General features: G+C 44.0%; 1 protein-coding gene across 4 annotated transcripts in view; it reads right to left on the bottom strand.

The window, feature by feature from the left end:
- The window catches only part of SLC15A2 (solute carrier family 15 member 2), a 37604-nt gene extending 31407 nt beyond the window's left edge, over positions 1 to 6197 (bottom strand). The window contains exons 1-5 of one of the 4 annotated variants that reach the window (XM_072341395.1): positions 6138 to 6197; positions 4985 to 5031; positions 3871 to 4115; positions 1676 to 1763; positions 918 to 1059 (exon numbers count right to left, since the gene is read on the bottom strand). In XM_072341395.1, coding sequence (XP_072197496.1) covers positions 918 to 1059; positions 1676 to 1763; positions 3871 to 3918 — 278 coding nt within the window. In that variant the 5' untranslated portion in view covers positions 3919 to 4115; positions 4985 to 5031; positions 6138 to 6197. Of the gene's footprint in view, positions 1 to 917; positions 1060 to 1675; positions 1764 to 3870; positions 4116 to 4984; positions 5347 to 6137 lie in introns of those variants that run through there. The other 3 variants (XM_072341394.1, XM_072341393.1, XM_072341397.1) reach the window with 3 other exon arrangements.
- Between the last annotated feature and the right edge of the window lie 18021 nt (positions 6198 to 24218).

The raw sequence follows: 24218 nt of genomic DNA on the forward strand, positions 1-24218 counted from the left end.
GAGCATTCACAGGCAACTAATGAAGTTAAAAAACAAGCCAACTTTGTGTGTGTGTGCGTGTGTGTGTGTAGGTTTATTTCACTCAAGAAAATGACTAAAATAAAGCACGACAACAAAAAAAGGAATACTGATATCTCTTTAAGAGCTTTCTGCTACAAAGGCATATTGCAGCCATTTTTTTCCATGTAGAGACTCACACTGCCAGATGTGCTTAGACCTGTAGGGAAGGGTTCAGCTGCACTTCATCACTAACAGCAAGACTCCTCAGGCAGAGAGCAGACAGTACCAAGGAAAGAATGGTCTGTGTACAGCTGCTCACCACCACTCTGGGACAGATGGTGGCCCTGCCCTGCAAATTATCAGCCTAAGAGAGGAGTCCCTAATTTTCTCAGGGAGAGTTTAGCTGGTTTTGTACTAAGGGAGATGGTCTGTCTGAACCCAGGTTACTCTGGGATAAAAGTGGTTGTGTTAATGCATTCCCTAAGCTGAGAAAGCATATGTGAGTACAGCTAGTGACATTTCATCTGAAACTACTAGATCCAGAGGACAATATTGCTTCCTTACCAACTTTGAATCTATCTCAGCAACAGAACTTGGCAAGCTGAGGGTTAACCACCCATCTTAGATTCCCCAAGGTTCATGGAGAAGGAGGGTGGAAGAACACTGTGATCTATGATTTAATTTATTGACTTGAATTGCATTGCCTATTGGTTATTGGGTGAAAGAGGAGCATGTAACAGCATGAGCAAACATATTAGTTGTTCATCCATTAACAGAGAGAAGCTGTTAATATGTCATAAGCATGTCTTTGCTGCACCCTGAACTAGCTCAAAATCAGGAGCACAGGCAGCACGGAATCTCGTGCAGACTGTACAGTGCAAACAGATCCTGTCTGAATTAGAGAAATGTCTACTTACTTGTATTTCCCCAGCCACGAGTCTGCCATGATGGCTCCAATGACAGGTGTGAAATAACAGAGAGCAGAAAAGGCATGGTACACAGCAGTGGAGAGATTCTCATCCCAGTGGAAGAAGCTTATGAAATACAGCGTCAGGACAGCTAAAAGGAAGCAAGCAAACCACATCAGATAATTGATGTGCATCTCTGTGGGTAAGCAGGAAGCTACATCACAGTGACAAGGAAAACAAGGACTTGCGTACCAGCTATGAGCATTGCTGTGGAAAGATCTGTGCTTTCAGATCTATTCCTCATAATCCCTGACACAGGAGAAGCTCAAATGAGGTATGTGAGTATCAGGCTTCCCCTGCTCATAAGCATTTATGTTTAGCTAGAAAATATGCTTTCTAGCTTATCACACCTGAACCTGTAGTTCTGTTTATGCATATTTTCTATTTGCAAATTAGGTGCCTATATGATTCAATTCTCAGACACAGAGAATGCGCACAACTGAGACATCACACACTGGAAAAACAGGTTTGAGACCGAGAATGATATAAAAAAATTAGACTGGAAGCAACACTGGAGGTCTCTAGTCCCAATTCCTATTTAAAACAGGTCTAGCTTCAACATCAGGGTGTGTTGTTCATGCTTATATCCCAAAATACCAGTTTACTTTGAAGGACAACTGAGACCACGTACAGCAGAACTCTGGAACACCAGGCCATCATATACAGAAACCCAAGGATAGGAAAGTCTCTTCCCATGGGTCACATACCTCTCATGCCATAGTAGGAGAAGCGCTCACAGAACTCATTCACCACAATGAAGGCAATGCTGAGGGGGTAGTTGGAGCCACAGAGTTTCTACAGGAATTAAAGCAGGACATATCAGCTTAGTGACAGCTTTCACCCCATCAACACATCCACACAGCACCTGGGCAGCAGAAATGAGTGCAGTCTGAAACCCAGGTGCTCAGTGCTGCCTGGCTAACCTGCAGGTTAGACTCAAAGGAGTAAGGAGGCCACACAGCCATCTTGCTTTGGTTAGGGTTCTCTATGAACCCACCTGGCAGATGTGGACCCCATAAGAAACAGCATAAGGACTCCAGCACTGCCAGCAGCCAACATCTGCCATGCCCTAAGCTCTAGAAACTTCTTTGGAAAGATCGTACTGCCTCTATGCTGTAACATAACATCCCACTGAGACACAAGAAACACCTTCAGATGCATTTTTATCTATACTTCACACAGAGTTACTGCTCTCCCCTGAAACTGCTGCCTCCCCCAGCACCTAGAGAGCTGCTTCTACCTCAGTGTCAACTGCCCTCAATCTCTGCACCTCAGTTACCTTAAACTGCACCACTGCATTTACTGCAGCAGAGCTTCAGCCACAGCAGCTATTTCATATCCCAAGAACGCTGGCAGAGCTATGGACAGTTCAACTCATTAAACAAAAAACAAACAAAAGAGCTGCACGCTTCTCAAACCTGTCTGAGACTGGCTACTTTTTTATTGACAACAACTTCACTCAAGCTAAAATCTGCTGTTTCCAGGTGAAGTGCAAGGCACCTGAACAGCCAGGTCTTAACATGACCTTGTGCAGGCCACTGTCCCTCTACTACCCACAGTGGTCCCAGCTAAGCAGCTGCTGGAAGCTGCTTATCTCCACTGCCTCCCACCAGGGACAGCAAGATTTCACAGCTCTGCCAATTAGTGGGAAGACAGGCTGGCCATGCATGAGGCGAGGGACGGGGGTGTAAGACTGTCATCTGCATTTACATCCGAAGTTTTAAACAGCCGTGGTATGGTGAGATGAACTCTTCGTATGCATTTCTGTACCTTGTGTCAGAAATAATGAATTCCTGTATTACTTCCCAGAGTCTCAAATGCAAACACAGATAAGAAGATAGATGTGTTTATTGAGGTTTATTCCACCACGAGACTTGAGCTTATTTGGATTCCCAAAGCAATGCCTCCTAGGTTAGATGACTAGCTAATCATGGTGTCTTGCTCAAGACTATACAAGGACTACAGAAGAGAAGAAACTGTTTGCTAAATAAAATAAAAACAAAACCAATACAACACTGTGACTAAACCCATTTCCATTACCTAACCCAGTATCTGCGATATTTTTGTGATTTTTGAAGTATTTTCCTCTCGCTATTCATGGAATGCCTTGTTATTAAGAAACCCTTGGACTCTTGGGTTCACTTGAATAAAGATGTAATTATCCATTTCATTTATCGTTTGTGCTGAAGCTGTCATGCTCAGCATATGGCTACCAAGACAGAGTGCACAGAGGGTGCTCCCTTGGAAACTGTACTGAGGGCTTCTGCTTTTAGACCAGCCTGAATAATGGCAGCATATATAAGCTGCAAATGCACAAACACACAATGCTCTCCTGTAACACGTTCTTAATAATATGGAGGGAAAGCCATAAGGAGGAAAAAATGCTTCCTCTGGTTACTTTGTGGCGTTTTTTGAACTTGGAAATAAAATGACATAACAGGGATATCTTTCTTCCACTCTTTCCCAGACCTCGTTATCAGTACTCTGATATTTAAATAGCATTTAATGCAGATACAGAATGGGACTCCACAAGCCAAGGCAGCCAGGTGTAGGGAACACTGCTGCCTGAAATCACTGCTCGTGCACAAACCCTGCAGGATCTGTCTGCATCAGTAAGAGGTACCACGTGCCACACTGTGACCTGCAGTGACAGAAACCCTGGCAGTGGCTCCTGCTCTGGGATGGGCACCTCCAATAGATGAGCGTGTGCAAGCAGGAAAAGGGGAGCAGGAGGAGGGACTGTACAGCTAAACCTGCCCCAGTGCCAGCACCTTAAGTAACTGCTTACAAATGCTGAGCAAGGGACTTACAAAGCAGGGACACTTTCGTCTGGCCTGTATGCTGTGAGACAGCATCAGCGCACACAGAAACACTCAGGTGCTCTCTCTGCTATATCACTGACCTGCATGGGGCCTGCCTGGACATCCAAAAGTGGGCAGCCTTCATCCATGGGAAGAGCCAGCTGCAGTTTGCTCACTTTTGCAGAGGAGGACCTTGCTCAGCAGATAGCCCCAGCAAAAGCAAAGAGGCTAAACCTGGATTGACGAGCACACAGCTATACTGCTGTGCTTAGCTAACCACTGTAAGCCTGGGATGTGCAGGATTATGGAGCTCTTAGAAATACTGTGGAAGTTGATAGATCTGTGTCTTCAAGAAGAAAAAAAAAAGAGAGAGAAAAAAAGAGATCACTTAAAGTGCCAGTGGCAGAGTTGTTTGCTTTCACTCCTCTCTCTTGCTGATTAGCTGCAAAATAGGACTAAGATTAGTATTTCACAGGAGCTCTGAATATCCAATAGTTAATGCCTGCATGGTATTAAAACAGTGAGCTAAATATCTGGCTTGCTTATGACATAACTGGCTGTAAGAGCAATTACTACCACACTGTCCTGTGAATCAAAGCAAAACAAGCCTTTTCCTCACCAAAGCCAATACAGTGTAAGGTATCTTAGTGTCAAGCCCTCAGTTGGAACTAGCCTGAAAACCTACACAATCATGAGAGCTGCAAGGTAAGAAAACACTGAATCTGGCTTAACTCACAGCCAAAGATGTAAAGCTGAGGCTCTGGGACACGCGTCAGTGGCCTGTCCAAAGTCCTCATCCCTCCTCCTGCTTAGCAGCACCTGGAAACCTGTCTCTGTGGTTTCACCAAAGGAAGCAAATGCACAACCCAGCTCCCCCTCCCCATGCATGACAGCTCCCTGCACTTCACAGAAGGAAGTCCTTTCCCACAAGGAAAGGAGCATTCAGGGAAAAAGCAGCAATGAAAACCCTTACTCTTTTATTTTTCCCCAAGGATGCAAACAGTTCATTTTTTCACTTTAAGCTGCCCTTTGTCAACTTAATCAGGTTAGTGGAGGGATTTTTGCATGAAGTTGTTAACACTTACTTCAACCCTCTGTAAGAAAGGGTGTTTGTCTCTAGCCAGAGCACAAAAGAGGAAAGAACAGAGAGATCTTGCAATGTTTAGAGCAAGCTGAGCAGAAAGCATAGCAAAGTAAATGAGCTGTAACACTCACCGGAGATTTTTTCTGAACAGGGAAATCTCCTTTGGGAGGATCATCTCCTGCAGAAATAAAAGTGAACAAACTTTCCTTGGATTCGTTTCTCTGAAAAGTGTTCATCTCCCCTCTCGCCTCGTCTCCCACCATGCTCTGTGGCCGTGGTGAGTTGACTGGGAAGATTTCCAACCTCAGGCATGAAGTTTGATTCAGTTTGAGTTAACCCTAATTGAGCACATTTCTGTGGCCAGGGCAGAAAGGGGAGGGAGATGCCATAAAGAAAGACAACAGCAGAGCTCAGTAAGAGCTGGGGAGTGCAGCCTAAACCTTCTGCAGGTTGGGGCTGTGAGCACTTTGTGGCACAGACCTCCTGTTTGCTTGGCATACTCCCAGCTGTCTTACACACATCAACCCAGCACAGCCCCGTATGCTGCACAGATGTGAGATGAATAAAAATCCAGGGTCCCAGAGACCTCTAGAGCCTGCTGATTTAGGAGAAAAGCATCAATCCGTCCTGCGTTGTGGTAATGTCAGGTTCATTCCACAGGGGTCCCGCTCCACTGAAAAATCATGTTACCCCATGTCATAACCACTGAAACACTCATCACCCTTAGACACTGGATGTCATGGGTGCCTGCACTGTATTAAGTCATTCCTTTGCTGTCCCAGGACCAGAGTACATTTCCACACCAACTCCCTGGAACATCCTTGACTTCCCCTATGGGGCAGTTTAATCCTGAGGGCACAGATAGCACCCAGAAGCAGCTTCAAACCCGCTGTCTCCTTATATACAAAAGGCCACCTCTGGGATCCTTATGATGCAAATGCTTTCTATGCTGGGTAGGGAGCCCCTGGTTCCCAGCAGGCACCCTGGTGTCCCTCCTCATTTGCCCTTCCCATGGGAATCCAGGGAGCTCCTTACCAGACCTTACCTCCCCAGTGATGACTGCAATTACAGCAAAATTCACAGCCTTCCCATAAACCACCATCAGTGACTGCAGCTCTGTGGCATTTTGGGTGCAGTGCAGGGCTTTTTCTTCCCATTCTATCTGGCTTCTTTAAAAGGCAAATATTCAAAGCATTTTCCCAAATACTCCTCCTGTTTCTTATCAGAAAAAGCACAGATCATACCTAGGATCTGAAGTTGGTACCAGTGTCTCCATAAACTCACCCCTAGCTCCAGCACCAAGTTGCTGCTAGTGCTGGGTATAATGGAGCCAAGTTTGCAGTTGATAAACCAGGAAAGAGGCATCTGCTCACACCACAGATCCTTACTTTGTCTTCAGTTCTTGCTAACAAGACATGGAGAACATCTCTGTTAAGCCCATTTCACAGGCAAGAATGACTTTAAAGTATATTCAAGGCTAAGAGCAACACAAAGAACAGATCATGTGCAAGTTGGTCCTGCCTCCTGCACACCAAGCCAGCATATACTCTTGAGTCCTGTCAATCTGACCCCCTTCTGAAGGCAGCAGGAGTATTTCCAAGCCAGCTGTTGGTCTCTCTTACTCGCCAAAGCATCTCCAGCCAAGCCTCAGTAGGAGCCTGCTGTGTTCTGCTATGCACAGATGAGCAGGACAAACATAGTGAAGTTTATTAAAGGATTATACAAAAGCAAGACGGGAGAGGTTTCAGCATCCCTTGTGCAGGGCTCCCATGCTGATGCAATGTGATGCCTTAATATTATTTTCAGCATCCTGCAGCTATGCTTCCTTTGTGAGTACACAGCCCTGTGCTTTACACCAGCTAAATGATTTTTCTAATACTAGCATGAAAAAAATATATGTATCAGTCAGTGGAATTAACATGCTGCTTGTCAAATACAGTGCAGAGATATTTAGGCCATTATCTTCTGGAAGGTTTTCTCAGACAGAAAGGAGGAAAAAAAGAATAAAAATGTCTGGTAATACATAGTAAGTCAAAGCAAACAGTGAGAACGAGTTAAGGAGAATATACATGCAAGCAACTCAGGTACAAGTTGAATAGAACTTGATAGGAGACCTGTGTGGCTGGGATGAGAATTGGAAAGGAATTGTACCACAAATGGAAATAAGGTGACACTTCTGAAGATGAGTATAAACAAACAGATCGAGTATGGAGCAATAGAGGCTGAAAAGCTAAGGCACAAAATGAATTATAGCTAGCAGGGGACACAAAAGGCAATAAGAAAAGGTGTTAGAAATGCTGTAAATATTGGAGAAAGAGGAAGGAAAATGAAAGTCTTATTGAAACTAGAAAACGAGCAAACAAAGGCTGATCAAGAGAAGCCAGGGAAGTTGTGTTCTTTTTGTATGTCTTCACTGAAAGAAAGTAGAAGACACAATATACAATATTCAGATGCTTCAGTTGTGCTCAAATCGCTACAGCCTGATCAAATTCACTTTCAAGCTATGGATGTGGTTTTTGGACCAACTTCCTTGTAAGGGACAAGCTTCACCATTATCTTTAAAAAGGCACATGAGGCTTCATATGAAATATCCATCCAGTGGGCAAAGGACTTTCCCACCAAACTGGGAAGGTAGAAAACATACAGGTTCCCAACTTCTCCATGAGCAAAGAGAACAACAGCGCAGCCAGCAGGCTGCTTGCACTTGTGTCCAAAACTGGGATGGAGAATAGGGCATGAATTCAAAATTTCTATGTGGGAGATACCACCTCGTGGCTCAGGAATGAATAAGATGAAACTCAGGAATGACTGCCAAACGCTACCCCAAGGAAAAATGACACAGAGATCAACTATTCTACACCTTCATCAGTAAGATGAGAAAAATAACTGACTTCAGTAAAGAAGATCTGGGGCCTCTTTTGTCCAAATTCCCCTTTTGCAAGATGTGGGAGCACTGGCAGAAAGGTGGTGCAGTTGAGGCTGCAGAGTTTAGGCAATCCTTAATGTCGGATATTTAAGATCATATTAGGTCCTGCTGCAGTACAGGCAGATGAATCAGGTGCCCTTCTGATGTTCACTCTTCTGAATTTCCATGAAAAGCCTGTTCTAAACAACTTCAACAGGTACGCATGAAAGCAAGGACTGCTTTGCTTTATGTAAGATTTTTTCTGCATTGTCCTTCCTGCAAGTGGACAACCTGTAAGATGATCCATGCTTCAATGTAGTACTCAGCTACCAGATGCCTTGCATAACTGAAAGTTTCCATGAATACATTAGTTTACAACTTCCATCATTTACATTTTTCAGATCCCTAAATCCACAGGAGGACAATCTGCATTTTGCTTTTGTATTTACAATTCTTAGATCCTCAGTACTTTATGCTGCAGTGCTGTACACATTAATCTGTTTATATTCAGCTGATCCATTCATTTATATCTGCATTCATCTTGTTCAATACCTTCTTGATTTTCAGCTCAGCCTCACTAGTCTCTTTCTAATGAGTCTCATTTTGAATTCACACACACTGGTCATCCTTTTATAGTATTTTCTCCATATCTTTGTTTCTCTCCTCTTTTCCTAAGAAAAAGTTACAGCCGTGCCAGGAACACTTCAGGCTGTGGTCTGTCTTCAGATGGACAAGATGACCGCTCCAGATTCCTTTCTCCAGTTCTTCCATTATAGAAAAGATCACAGCTTAACTTATTTAGACAGACCAAGACTGGCTCCCAGTCACCTGCAGCCTCATCCCAGAGTCCAAAAAAACCACAAATGTATCACTCGATCAACCAAGAAAATATGCCACAAGTCTTCAGTCCTGCCTCCCTGTCCTACTCACTAGTCCTTATGGACTCAAACTTGTAAAGGTATGTCAGTCAACAACACTAACAATATCAAGTACCTTAACTGTCTTTAAGTGCCTGTTATCTGGTCACTAGTCAGCCTGTGCACATCAGGGAAACTTCTCATTGCTCCTGGTGCCTTTTTGCCTTCAGTTTAGCAAAAGGAGTTGGAAGAAATTCTCTCACCAGCTTGGGCTTCCTTTGCAGCTTGCAGCTCGCTGCCCTTCTCTGCCATTTCTTCTGCTTCGGGTGCATCAGATGAACACAGCTATGCAGTGCTTAAAGATGAACCTTGTTGAGAAGTCCTGGCTCTCTCTCACCCTGTTAATGTTTCACTTCACAGCAGCAGTCCTTTGGTCACCAATAAATAGTTAAACTTTCAATTATTTTTAATCTTGAAGCCAAACAGAAGTCATTTCTTCCCATCTCCAAAACATCACAGGGAATCCACCTTTGACCTCGAGTACAGCCTCTAACTGTGGCTGCATGGCTTCCTTTGTTCACAAGCAATCATGTTGTGCTGCAGCTATGTATCTTTCCATAAAAAAACTCCTGCTGGGCAAGAACAAGGACCGGACCTGTGATGAGACAGGACCTGTAGCTGCCAATAAAACCAGACAGACTTGTAAGGCTGTACACCAGCTACAGAGCTGGCCTTAACTGTGCACATCTGTTAGCTGTTAAGACTGTGAGGAGACAAGAGGTTTCATCACTTTTGAGATACTGACTTCAGTTTCAGGTTCCTCACGTGTCACACGGAAATGAAGACATAACGTGGATGTCCTGCTCCCCAGCTCCTTTTTCATCTTAGAGCCATAAGATGATTGAAGGAGGACCCAGTTTTTTTCTGGCTTGTGTCTGTTGTTTACTCCTTTCTGCTTTCCCCCCCCGTAACATCCTCTGAACTCCTGCAACATCCTTTCAGAGAGACTCTAAGGCATTTTCCTATCAGGAAAAACCCTGGATATTTAAAGGTAAATGTCACTGTGAGCCACTGCTCTAAGTTTGGCAATAAAGAAGAGTTTTCATAGACATATGGCATGACCCTGAAGCCACTTGCATCCTTCTTCCCCATTTCACTGCACTGAAATCCTAGTTACACCAGCTCCACAGCCCCACATCCCTCATCATCTCCTCAACACATAGAATACAGTGAAGGCTACAAACAGATACACAGTTCCTAACAAACTCTATCAGCTGAACTACGACCAACCAGGGGAACTGGGCAGGAGGACTAGAAAGACGCACGAGGAAACACTAAGTCACAACTGAACATTACACATGCAGCAATAGGTGTCTGTATGTACAACAGTGAATGGTCTAAGCTGTCTGCAAACCAAATTCCAAAATATAAAGGAAGGACAGCACAGTCAGCTCATGAAAAGATGATGTTAAATTGTAAGTGAAAGGAAGACTGAAGCAAAACTTTATAGCTACCAAAGAGCAGGCTTCTCACACAAGATATGTAAAAGTAAACATAGATGGTAAAGAGGATTTAAATCCAGAGCGTAAGACGTGTGGCCAAAATCTGGGGAGCATTAATCAAATTATGAGTAGATGTACAAAGTACAGCATGGCAAAGACAGCAGGATTAGGCTCTGGGAAAGCACCGAGAAAAACAAGCAGAAAGGAGGAATGAGCACGATGGGCCATATAATGAACTAGAGATGAAAAGATAGAAAGAGAATTGTAAAAAGCTTTGCATGGAAATGCTTGTGGCTTCTGTTACAAGATTAGTGGGAGGGGAAACACATCAGGAAAGGACTTTCCCTTTCAAAGGAGACTGTTACAGCATGTAAAAATTAGGATATTTCTCTTCACTTAGAGGCAATGTTCAAGCAAAACACAGAAATGAAGAAAACCCAGCGCAAACAAATACAACCATAAATGTAAATTCATTTCCAGGCTCTCTGAATGGGAACATCACAAAATCACTGCAAAAATTGGAAGCTGGCTCCAGAACAAGACTTGTGGTCTTTTGGAACCGAGCACCGATTAACAGTGAGTGCCAAGGAAGGATATACACTACTTTGAAAACCAGGAATAATTTAACTATTCAGGTTGTCAGTACAGAGAGAGCCTAACTGACCTCTTGAATTCCTTTCCAACTATTTCCCCCTTGAGATTCCGAGTTGTATTTGATACTGCAAGGTAAGGCACTGTGCCCTGACTCCCAGCTGACCAGCAGCACCGGTTTCTGTAGGTTGAAGACAGAGGAAATGGACACTGAGGTGCTGCAGGCAATGTTGACCCACAGGCACATGTCCAATCCCTGGGACATTTGTATTCTCTGTCCTTCCTGCTTGGCCTTCATCTCCCTCCATAGCCATTTAAGGCATTTTAAGAATGCAACTCATGTCTTAGAGGCAGCCCCTTATTAAAACAATACCTAGTTTTATTGTTCATACAGGTTTATAAAGTCTGAGAAAAAAAAAAAAAAAAAAAAGAAATCAAGAAAAGGAAAACCAAGATGAGTATTAAAGGGAACATTAGCTCATCTTCTAACATCCTACTCAGTACTGTTTGAGAGTGCTAAATTCGGAATGGCTTTCTTAATGCCCCTAATAATCAAGATGTGCTAGACTCTCACACACCCACCACCACAGCTGACTGAATCTGGCATAACTCCATCTCTTTGATTAAAACCTGGCACTAGAAGAACCCACAGGTTAACCCCATCCACTTGCCTGGGGCTGGATCTTCCATCTCCTTCATGGAGTGAGAAGGTGGGAGGTCTCTGCAGCTGGAAGAAAGATGGATGTGGTGTGGCAGAACTTTGAATAAGCACTTGATGGCTGCTTGGCAAACATTTTCTCCCTGGTGGTATTGGTAGCAGGTTCTTAGTGCTGGAGGTCTCAGGGTATTTCACTGAGCAGATGTCACTATTTCCTCTTCAGAGATGGGCAAAAGAGGGGAAAAAAAAATGTCCTGATGAAGGCAGACTCCACTGAAAGCTCACACGTGCCAGCTAAGCAGTCTATCCATCGAGCTGCCCTGCCTTTAGCATTACCACAGCAAAGACTGAAAAACAACTGCATGCAGCATCTCAGCCATCTGTAGTCCATTCCAGCCTCTGGGACAGATACTGCCTTGGGAACAGCCCTTTTCACACTGACCTAGTGGCAAGTCCCATACCTTCTTCTACCCCTTTCCGTGCAAATATCTGCTTTTACTCACAGTTCACTCTCGTTTCTCCTTCAGCAAGAGGCAGCTGGTAGCAAGAAATGCAGGAATCCTGCAACTCTTCCATCCCTCGCAGCCAGCTCTCAGGGATGCCCAGCACTGGGGGTCTGCTGGACAGCAAAAGAGGGTTCACAGCTCCTGGATGTGGCAGCAAGGCACTGGGGTTCAGTTCTGATTCTGCTATATATCGGACACCTTGAGCTAGCCTTAGCTCCACTGGCCATGAAATGAGAGACAAGCAGAACTAATCTCCCATACACACAGAGGAAACACTTTCATCCATTAATCTGACCATACAACTAGGAGAATCTCAGGGCAGGCACTAATTGTAGTTTTTCCAGTTTTGTTTTTCATGCACCAGCAATAAACAGCCTGATTGTTTCATTATCTGCAAAGTTAATGCACTGCACAATTTCAAATCTTTGCCATCGCAGAGAGAGTACTCACCAGCTCTCAGCACAGAGGATTTTTTTGGCTAGGGCTTAAGTTAGATTGCTGTTGCATAATCAGTGTTTCATTAGGGCAAGCTGCCAGGTCAGGGAACATGTAAATCCCTATAATATCTCTGTCCTGATAGAAATCCTACTGATCTAATCCAGAGAGGTCCCAGCTCTACATCAGTGGCCCCTCCCAGATGCAAGCACAGATAGACACATTACAGCCTTCCGCATTCTAGGGACTATCATTGCTGTGAGATTTTAATCAGATCCTCCTGGACCAGCTCCCTCCATTGCCACACCCAGGGCCAGGCTGATCAGGGGCTCATCCAAGATTCATTAACTCTGGTTCCCTACATTTTCATAATGAGCTTGTGGTGTCATCCATTCTTTTCTGCCTTCCTCTGCAGTAACCGCAGGGACCACTTGGTCAGATGGGGAGAGCCAGCAGCTCCAGCAGGAAGAGCAGCTGTGTGGGTTTTCCCTGTATCAAATCCCAGAGGGAAAGACAGAAAATTAGTGACTTTTCCTCCTAAGTCTAAACATACAGTCTGAACTGACAGTCTGTAGCACAATCTATTTTGTCCTGGCTATGCTGTGCACAGGGAAGTCTGCTCTCCACTGGCCCTTGGTGCAAATCCCCTCTGACTGCAGGGGAAAAGGGTTATACTCACATAAGAGGAGGAGTTCATAAGTTCCTCTTCTTTATACAAACAGCACCCCTGAACCAAGACATGCTTTTCTCATGGGCACAGGGAGCTGCAGAGCAGAGTTGAAGCTGCAAGGAAGCAGCCAGATGTACATCCTACCAGCAAGCAATGGCACATGGTATTTCTCCTGCATCTACAGCCTGGATGCTGCAAGCCATTGGAGCTGTGCAACTGCAGGCTCAGCATGAGTCCGGCTCCCACAGCAGGTGGTCTGATGAATCTATTTGAGGCTGCTTTCACTCATTGGGCCGCTATGGTCACCTCCAGGCCCCTCTGCTTTCCTAACCTGTTTCTGAGTAGTTCCTCATGCGCTATGAGGATACAAACCCTCTATGGATTTCCTTTATCTTCCTGCGGTGTACTTGTTAGATGCTGATTGGGTCCTTCTTTGCATTTATTACTCACCAGCAGCCATTCCCACCTGCATCATTGTGGAGCAAAACGCCCATACCTAGCAGCCCCAAATGACAACGTGGATTTCCACCACCTCTCACACCTGTGCTCACAGCTGATCTTTTGCTGTTCAGTATTCAGCTTTAGGTCTATCCAAGAGCTTTTGCACAGCCTTCAGTAAACAGAGGAGACTACGGTGGTATTCGGTGACAGAGAAATCCATTAGTGCCAATATTTGTTAGCTTTAATAAAGCCATGATGAAAAAAGCAGTCGCCTTTTACATGGCCTCTGGCTATGCCTAGGATACAAGAGAAGATCTGGCAGTGCCAGTCCTATGAGATGCAGAGGGCCACTCAGGAGGTTTGTAGTCAACTGACTTCAAAGAACCTCAGAGTGCTCAGCAACCCACAAGAAGAGCTTTGTTTATAAACACTCATTCTCAGAAGCAAAGTGTACATGGCACTTTTTCTCCATCTCTCATTCAGTTTTACCTCCAACAATCAATCACAAAACAGACTAAATGCAGAAAGCCTTGGCATTCTGCTCCTCCAGAAATATTTCTTTGTTGCAAAAACTCAGATTAATATTCATTCTCTCCAAGATAAAGACAGCTAGAAGTAATTTGAGGCAATAAAAGCAGTTTTCAGCATTACTGACACTTCCCATTGTTAACAAACAGATGATCTAATAACGGTAAAGTCAGAGGAATAATTCCGCTCTTATACTGGATCTGATTGACTAGACACGACAGATGGTGGTTTTATTACTTTCTGTCTTTATGCCATTCTAAGAGAGGTCTCATCTAATGCAGACCAGGCTGTGTTTTGAGTCTTAACCTCACAGATAAGCAAACTCTGTTTCATCAGGTTAATGGATCCTTACTAGATTCAGGAAGGCAATTTTCCTTAAAGTTATTCTAATCAAGTACTCAGAGCCCAAATTGTGCTGGCTGAATGAATGCCAGCAACAGTTAAAGCTTTCAAGTAAAGACTAGATTTATTTTCAAAGAGGGAAAACAAGTTATTATTATTATTACAGAACCAATTCTATCCTGTATTCAGCGACTTCTCAAACACTGGCTTTTACTGCAATTAGAGAATTAAAGATAAAAGTAAAGTTAATACAACTTCCCTCTCAGTTGTTTTATTAAATAGCAGACAGGAAAAGAAAATTATGGAGATAAACGGCCTGCTGTCTATTGATACCCACTCAATTAACTGCCCCTAAGATAACAGCAGCTGACCCTAATCAGTACAGACTCCTTCAAAGAGAGACTCACTCCAAGCTGTCTTCCTCCATCAGCCTCCAACCTGAATGCTGTCAGCCTAAGTGTCTTAGCCAATAGGATAAGGATGGCTAAGATCATTCACCCTCTAAAAGAAAAGCTCTGAAGGAAAACTCATACCTTGAGGGTGTCCCCTGCAATTCCCATCAGCTGGCATGACCTCTAGCTCCACAAGCACAGTTTGGTGCTAGAGCTGCCCTGGTGTGCAGTGACAGCTCACACAGAGACAGGTCATAGTGTCCTGCTTTCTTGGCTCTTGGTCATTCCAAGCAGAAACCCTACTAGGTGTGGGGCTGTCCAGTCTGCCTGAAGGAACAGATGGAAGGTCTGAGCTCTCCTGCTGTCCCCCACCTATCACAAAACTGATTCAGGGATTAAGCTGAGGTAAGGACAAGGAAAGAATGCAACCTCTACAAGGTCATGCAGAAAATGAGCCACAGAGACAAGACCTGGGACCAGAACTCCCAAATGATCATCCAGACAGTGCTTTTACTCCTCAACGCACAAACTACCATTATATACAACCTTACAAGCACCTTCGGTCTCTCCAGTCTCCCCTGAATAGAGTATTTCCACCTCCAGAAATCACAGCTCCCCAGGAGCCCCAGCCAGCAGTGCTGGAGGTTGCAGGCCAAGCAGTGAGCAGCTGAGCTGTTGACCTAACAGCTCTGCTGAAGTTATTGATGCCTCAAATGAAATGATCGTTCTCAATGATTTTTATCTACCAGCCTCCAGATTTTTAGAGTTAAGTCGGGCAGAGGATTACGTTGTAATTTCAAGGCAGGCATCTTTAAAACGGTGATTATTCTACAGGAACGATAAAAATGCTGGAGAAAGCATTAACTCTTTCCTTCCTCAGAAGGACTACAAGGTTGTCAGGCTGCAGTACAGTGGGAAACCTACACACATATATGCTTCCCCTTCCTGACACGAATCAGACTTGCTGTGGTTGTGATCACAATAAGCATGTACCCAGACTTCATTAACTCACACTCTTCCTTATCTATCTCATACTGAGCTGTTTCCACAGCTCTTTCTGATGCTCTTAAAGATATTTCATCTCTTTTTACTATTTATTTATTTATTAGTGTCCCTAAAATCCAAAGAGGTATAGCATGGCAAGTTTTATCCATGCTTTGGAGCAGCAGCTACAACAACTTTCTGCTTAGCTTTGGGATGCACAGGAGGAACCCATGCACTGAGCAGCATTTCAAAGCAAGGCAGTGACAGCCTCACAGGACTTCTACCATTGTTCTCAACAGAAATCCCATAAGATGAGTCATTTTGACATTACTGGGGAGCTAATTTTGAGGCCTAAGTTCCTGATAAAAACTGTTGAGTTTTGTGTTTTTCTTAAGGCCTCCAACTTCCTCTGGATTGGAAAGGGAACATGGTCTGCTCTTGGTTTGGATATCAAGTGAGAAAGGTGTGGTTAAATCAGAGGCCCTCAGGTCCCAAACCAAAGTCAATGTATGTCTGGGCTCAGGCTCAAGGGCTAAAAGCTCTCCCAAATGTCTCTGCTTTGGGTCCTCACACATTGCCTGTCACCTCTGAAGTGCACAGCACACTTCAGGAGGGGTAGCCTTTAAACACTATTCTCTCATTTAATATCATTGCAGAGCTGATTACAGACACTTCTGAGTTCACAATAAGCACCACTAGAAACTGTTCAGAGAGGGATCAACAGACAGAGGGGCATAACTTTGACAACATCACTGTGTAGGAACAGCCCTGAAACTGTCCCCACAGTCAAACAATCCTGGAAGAAGTAGGCATTCATCCTTACTAACTGCTACTGGGAAAGAAGGCATCTGAGCAGCAGGAGGAAGAGATGACCCTGCTTTTTACCAAGTCTTGTTTGCTAGACCAGTTTTTGTTTCACATTTAAATTGGCATTGTACAGTGCCCCCGGGCCTGATTCAAAAGCCCATAACTTGGGCCCATGCACATAGGCAAGATTCACCGCAGTCCTGCTGCCGTTGTTTGGGAAGGGCTGACTCCAGCTGCTGTAGAGAGAACTGCAAAGAGGCTCTGCAGCTATAGGATAAGCTGCCCCCATAGGTTTCTCATCACCTTTATTGAACGTTGGGTCAGACATCATGCACAGAAGTTTTTGTGATCAATGAACCCATGATTCGCTAGTTCTGCCCAAGGGCTTATTCACAGTTAATCCAAACCTACTTGATACAGGAAACTGGAGGGAAATCTCATCAGAATAGACTTTGCAGAGATTTCTGGCATTTCTTCTTCCACCACTGGCTGAAAATAGAGTAGAAAGAGACTCCAGCCTCCTCCCAGTTATTTTGTCAGATCTTGAGATGGGTGACTAATTCACAGTAAATAATAGTAGCTTCTTCATTTTCTGCCTTTTGTTGCTGTTGTTGTTTTTCCCTTTCTCCTTAGTTTCTCAAAAGTATATGTTAAGCAATTTCTGCAAATAATTGCAGGCAGTTTGGCAGCATTAGCGATCTGCAATATAAGCAGGCGTGACGGGACACACAGGTTACAATACAGACTTCAGAGTCTTTCATCTGGATGAACATACATCTTAGAAACAGGTTCACAGTTCAGATTTGCACAGCTCTCAATCTGAAGCAATTCGTGAGTATTTTGGATTAGTACCTCAAAGCAGCCCACTCCCTTAAATATTCATCTCATGGCATCCATATGCTTAAGCACTCCTCAGCCAGGCGATGTGGAAAGAACAGAATACAATCAAAGCACCTGATTTCTGTATGCAAACTTAAAGCTTCTTGAGGAATCATTATTTAAATCACCATCCATTTTCTTAAGGGGTGTCTTTTGTATTTTCTGCACTACTCACTGCCTTTGTAACTGCAGAGCTACTGATGGGATCTCTTCCCAACTGCCACACACTCCAGAGCAGGCATCATGTAGAAACGAGTGGTCCTACAGGGAGGACAAGCAGCTAAAAAAAGGAGCTGTGATGAATCTAGGCTTATCCAGACTTTATCTGCCTGAGCCCTAAAGTTTCCTCTTTTTCACAGGTGCTGGCCAAATCTTCCATTCCTTGTTGGGGAATGAAAAGCATCTCAAGGAATTGGGCTGGATCAAACTGACTCAAAGTCTCCAGTGTCTCCCTCTCTGTTCAGTCCAGAGAATGTAATTATTTCAGCCTCAGTGCTCAAGTTGCTAAACCACCCGTGGCACGTTAGTTATTAAATAAGGCTGACTGACAAACAGTGCACTGATTATTTTAGAGGAGATAAGCCAGACATACAAGCTTCTTGTGGCAGAGCACTTCAGAACACTTGATACAGTGCTATGTGGTCCCTTGAGAGACTGACTCACCTCTCACCTGTTTGGTAAGAAGCAAAAGAAGCTGCTTTGCTTTGTCTGTGCAGCCAAACCTATAATAAAAAGGTTTGGTTGGAAGAATCTCTTTCTTGAGTGTTGGCCATAAGGATGGCTGGGAATCACAGGCTTCAAGGGTCTTCTATACACCTAGAAAAGCCAAGTGTGTTCAAGCTATGTGAACTGCCCTTCACAGAATCAAAGCCACAAACTAGAATGAAAGCCACAAACATCGGGTGATGAACATGGAGCCCTCCTTAGAGAGCATGAGTTACATAAGGGAAGGAATTCAAGCACTGATGACTGTAGGCTGACCAAATAGAGGAAGGAAGAGAAGCAATATGGTATGAGGGGTGCTCTGATTGCCTTGCCATAAAATGGTAGATAGAAATGTAAAAAGCTTTATAAATTATTCATTCAGTTTCAGCGTTCCTGCACAGTAAGAAATCTGTAAAGGGAAACATGCCCCAAGCAAACAGCACCTCAGAAATGCTGAGGTAGTTCTCCTGCACATTAACATGTCAGGTCAGTGAAAACAAGGCTGGACAATGCTTCAGTTTATAAAAAGGTCAAAGCTATTTTCAGCCAGCTGCACTCGGCATACAGAGCAGCTCCAGCTCGGCACGTCTGCCCCCAGTGCTCCATCCCTATGGGATTTTGGAACTGCTACTTTGCCCACAGTCAGTAAAAATAAACAAAACTGTATTTTTGAAAAGAGTTGTGTAATAAAACTGCAGTAAGAAACTTCTGCAAGTCCGGAATAAACAGTAGACAGTAGAAAAGTTGAATCTAGTGGTTGCCACACAGAAATAAACTCTAGGGAAGAACCACACAGGGCATCCAAGGATGGAAGAAATCACAGTCCAGATCAGAGAGAGAATATCTTGAAGAGAACTGCAGTGGGAATGAAGGTGGGAAGGATGAGGCTGTAGTTCTGGGCAGTGAGCATAAGGCAGCACCCTCAGCCACTGGGCTTTGCAACACCACTGCCAGATGTTCACACTGCTCTGTCATACCCCAATGCTGGACACAGCCATGGCAAGAAGCAAGAGCCAGCTCACCCAGCTGGGCTCTGTGCAGGTGAAACAAGGGGACTCTGTGGGGAAAGCTGCAGCCCAGGTGCAGCCACCTTTCTCAAGCCCCTTACTTCACCAGGGTGGAAGATGGAGCATTACGTGCGAAAACACAACATTTTGGTTGCAAAATAAACTCAGGGAGTCAACGGCTGCTGGAGCAAACAGCCTATTTCATGAGAATTTAGCAGGGGAATAATTTAATGGAGCTCAGATAAAAGGCAGTCACCTGGAACTCAGATTTAGAAGAAATTGCTTTTTTTCTGAATTACTGGTTCGAAGGTTAAAGATGGAATATTCATCTGCACTTTTTTTGCACATTCTCCCTGATCAGTGCACTAATGAACTCCAAACCATCCAGGGAAATTATTTCCCCCACCTCCCAAGGAACAAATTCTTTATTAAAAACAAAAGATTGATTCTCAAGATCAGTATCTGCAGGTCTGGGTGCAAATTCAATCCTGGAACAAACAGGGGGCAATTCCCACTGCACTGATTAGGAGCTGATCCTTCTCTAAAAAATCCCTAAGGCCACTTGAATTAGCTGTATTGAGTTAAAGTGGGTTTAGCTTTAATTGAGTAATTGGTGAGCTTGGTTATCACTGGAAACGGTGGAGATTTCAAACAGGGGGTGCTTTCTTTGCACCTCAGTGCAACACTCCTCAGGCTGAACTGTTCAAACAATTAAAGACACCTTATGACATCAGAACACATTCAAATACGTATACATCCATCTTATGTCAGCCCTGGAGGAGGCACCATCCTGCTCAGTGTTGGGTTGCACACCAGAGCATACAGGATTGCAGAAAAGCACAAGCAGGCCCAGCTCTGCACGCTAGGGTTGCAGAGTAGGAGCAAAGGCTAGCTAAAAAACATTACATCCTGCTGGGAGCAAACAGATTTACCCTGGTGCTGAGATGCTAGGTGGCTCACTCCCTTGTGTCTCATATTACTATCACATTATTAGTAGCCACAAGAACCAGTGTAAGGGGAGACTTGGCTGATGGTAAATCTCAAGCACACACACTTTCTTAATGCCTTCTGTAGAGATTTGGAACCAATTGCCAGTGAATGACCACTGTGAAATATGTGGATGTACATCTCTGTTTGATGTCTCACTATCAAATAATTTCTAGGTGCTTTGCAAGGCCTCTTACTGTGATTTCCTGATTCAAACCAAAGACAGAATTACCAGTGTTTAAAACTAGAAATGAGAGAAAACTAATTCTAGGGTTAATTTTACATCCATAGGTGACCTCTTTGCCTCCACTTAGCATTCTAGAGATAAACTCTCAGACTTTGCAGCACTGCAAAAGCTCTTTCTAATTGAATCAAGCAGATTTAGATTATATTGGCTGATTTTTTTAAGCAGGAAGTAGGGAATCACTTAGACCAGTGAAAACTGAGGGCCTGCAGAGGAAAGGAACTGAGAAGATTGTCTCCATGTAAGCAAAGAGAGGGAGATTAACATTTCAAAATTATTCAAACATGTTGTTTCAAAGCTTTTAGTTAAGTTACGGTTTTTAATTCTCTGTACACATATTTAAAGGTCAAAATCGAAATAAAACATTTCAAAAAGCATTATGACTGACTCAAGCCATGTCTTTTAATATTTCAAAATGCAGAAAGCTTGTTTTGCTTCAAGACAAAGATTGTCCAAATCTCAAACGCTGGTGGGGTTGGAACCTGGGGTGCATCTCTGTGCCTCTAAGACCATTATGTTCAGATCTTCTAAAGCTAGAGGCAAGTGCACTGCCAATGCAGGCAGGGAGGGACAATACAGGTTTACATGGCTCATTTATCAGCCAGCACAGGAGCACAAGCTCTGGGGTTAATTTCACTGTTAGTGAAGGGCAAAGCACAGGGTGATGGAGAGCTGCCACCTGCTCCATCTAACGACCTCCATTCAGACAGCCCTCCTTTGCTACGTGCTGGCTGCCAGAGCAAACAACTCCAACAAGAAAGCATGCGCCACTGAAACTGAAGTCACAGAGAGCCAAAATCTGCATCTGTGACTGATATTATGACTCTGACACTGTCAGACACTGTGATGAAGGAGGCTGATTCAGTTTGGCTCAAAAGCCACGTCAGGGCAGAACCATAGTTTACAGTGACTGAATTCCATCCCACAGTCACGCTGCAGGAGTGCTCAGTCCCTCACTCTTTACAACAGATCCCAGTGATGTGAAGATGTGCCAGATGCTGTTTCAGCCCCATTCATACAGAACAGATGACTCTGTCCATGCCAGTGGAAGCTGTGGTGGATGCACTGGGAGGTTGCCTGAGGGAGTTGGTCTTGATGTGCAAGCCAGAAAAGGTCAGCAGATCTGCCCAAACCACAGGATGACCAAACACAACTTAGCACAGTGAGCAGTTCCTCTTTGCCATCAAAGGCTGGACAGATGGCTGGACAGCAGCAAGATCCCATCACTTAACACCTTACTGTTGATACACAGCCCCTCCCCTTCCCTGGTCTTTTCAAGGTCATAGCCCATCCCCATTGACTGCCAAGGAGGTTTTCTGCCCAGAATCTGATTTTATACTACTCCAAGATGTGTTAATGAAGAATTCTCTACACTGACATACAACACTTGACATATAAATTGTCTGAGATGTCACTGTATAGCCATCTCTTGATATTCTGACACAACCCTCCAGCCCAAGGACCAGTCAACTTAAACTGACGTATTCTCATTCTGCTACCCATTAGAAAAAAAGTAGAAGGATTGAAGCTGGAATAATATGGTATGATTCTTTCAGTCCAACTGCACTGTTTCCCTTCTCTTGCTTGAAAATAGCAATGAGAGCACTTTGCAAACAACTTTCATGAGAGTTTACAAAAAGCAAGCAGATGGGAAGGTGGTTTGAAAGACAGGTCCACCTCAGGAACTCAGCTCCTGCATGCAGCCATGCACATAGCACAGCTGTCAGGTGGGAGTGATGCATTGCATGTAGCATTCAAACTGGTTTATGGGTGATCTTGTTCTGCAGGAGGATGGCAAGGGACCGTTCAGGCATTAAATGAGCAGAAAGAATAATAATTAACATGTCTGGATGTTCTGCTGAACAGATTCTCCTGGGACCCAACGGGAATTGCTCTCCTGACATAAGTAAAGTAGAAATCCCAAGATCAACAGTGAGTGTAAAACCAAATTCTTGTCTCCAGACAGAGGCATGCAAGGCACCCTGTGATGGACCCAGGCTCCACTGGTCAGAACTAGTAAGCAGGAAAAGCAGAAGCTCTACCTTTGAACGCTATTCTAAGTGTGAGCTGCTATCATGTTTCTTGTCTGAGTCAGTGCAGATTGTGAACATCATCATTTGGAGCAACAAACTTTTCTGTGCCACAAGTTCTCTTTAAACTACAGCACAGCGAGATCACAGTGAATTCTTTCAACTTTTTACAGCAATACTGTCAAGAGAAATGAAAAATAAAACTGGCTGCTCTAGGCTTTTGTTACAGCTTGAGGGCATCAAACTCTGAGCTTACCAGTTACTCGTGTTTCTGTCTGTCACTGTATTACACAAAGGGCACTTTCCTGTTCTTCCTCACTTCTCCTACCCCTGGTTATGGCTCAGCCTGAGATAGAGGGATGAGAATAAGGCACAGCTGCTGGAGGGCAGGTCTGTCACAGGAGCAAGTCCACCACTTTCACGCAAGGTAAGTCCTCTTTCAGACACCGTTTACTCTGCAGCAGTGCCTCATGCCACAGAAATTCTCTCTCTACCCTCCCAAGTTCCCCAACACACCCATCCAGAAAACACTCTTCTACACTTCAAGCACCTCCCTAGTCAAGCCTTTCCTTTTTAGCTGCCTGCCTACCAGCCCCAGCATAGCAGGGCAGCCCGTTTGCAGAACTCAGCACACCAATCCATTAACCTTTTCCACACTGTGTGGGCTAGACAATTTCTTATCACCAGCGCCTATTTTAAGTAATTTTCTAGAAGTTCAGTTCACTCTTCTGCTTGCCTAAGGAGATATAAAAATTTACACCTATTGTAAAAGCATGAATAAAAGCTGATTGCAGAAAGTAAAGACAATAATGTGCTCATAATACTAACAACCTCACTTGCACTGCTTTTCTGTTCGAAGAAAGATCTGTCTTATCATCAACAGGGTGTTGATTTAGATTGCTACTAAAATTGCCACTGTAAAAGCAGATCCACTTTTATTGCATTAGTATCGAAAACAGTTATGTGCAATTTTGACTAGTATGCCTATTGCCAGCAGTGATCAATCTATTAATTATCAAGCCAAACCGGTTCTGCAGCAGGAGGTGACATATTTAGTGCGCTTGGGATCTTTTCTGAAGAGGTTAAAATTTACAAAATAAAAATCAACAAAACCTTTTTAAAGTAGAAATCAGCAGAGTTGGTAACAGAATCACGTAGGGAAAGCAAAATGTTTGAGAATGTAAAGCCAGGGTACTGCTCTTGTACATAAAAGGCTCACATTAATTTTCTAGCTCTGTGCAGACTTCTGATGTAACTAATGCTAGTTTTTCAGGCTTAGTGACTGATTTCCATAATGATACAATGCATTTTGGCCAAACACTGAGAGAAAGAACTATAGTCACCTTCAATACTAGCCATGTCCATTTTAATTTCTCTTTACACAATTCTCTAGAGATCTGATATGCAAGATGCAGGTCACAAGTTTTCTTTGGTAGCTGTGTTTCCTGCCTCACACTTAGGTATTTCTAACTTCATCTCTGTAATCACTACCAGCAAAGCAGTAGATCGTGTGTGGATGCACAGGAGGAAGAAGCTTCTGTGCATTTTGCATGTGGTTTGTCATGTAAACACTAACCCCCCGAAACAGAGCAGGAAGGAAACATCTTACACTAACAAGTAGATACCTGCTTGGATCTCTCAGTGACCCTTTCTCATAAGTGGGAAACATTAAACTGGAAATAAATCCAGAGGCATTCCTGCACTGGTTTTGGCACATTCAGAATCGATTCACCCCTTGCTCAGTGCTCAGACTGCTCAGCAAGGAGAGCAAACCCTCTCTAGCCAACAGTGAACACTGTGACTGTGGACTGTTACCCTCTGACTCAGCTAAGGTGACAGTACTTGGGCGAATTTCATCACCCACACAACTCACAAGCAGCTCAGCTGCAGCTCCT

This window comes from Excalfactoria chinensis, chromosome 7, assembly GCF_039878825.1.
Source record: "Excalfactoria chinensis isolate bCotChi1 chromosome 7, bCotChi1.hap2, whole genome shotgun sequence".
In the NCBI taxonomy this organism is placed as follows: Eukaryota; Metazoa; Chordata; class Aves; order Galliformes; family Phasianidae; genus Excalfactoria; species Excalfactoria chinensis.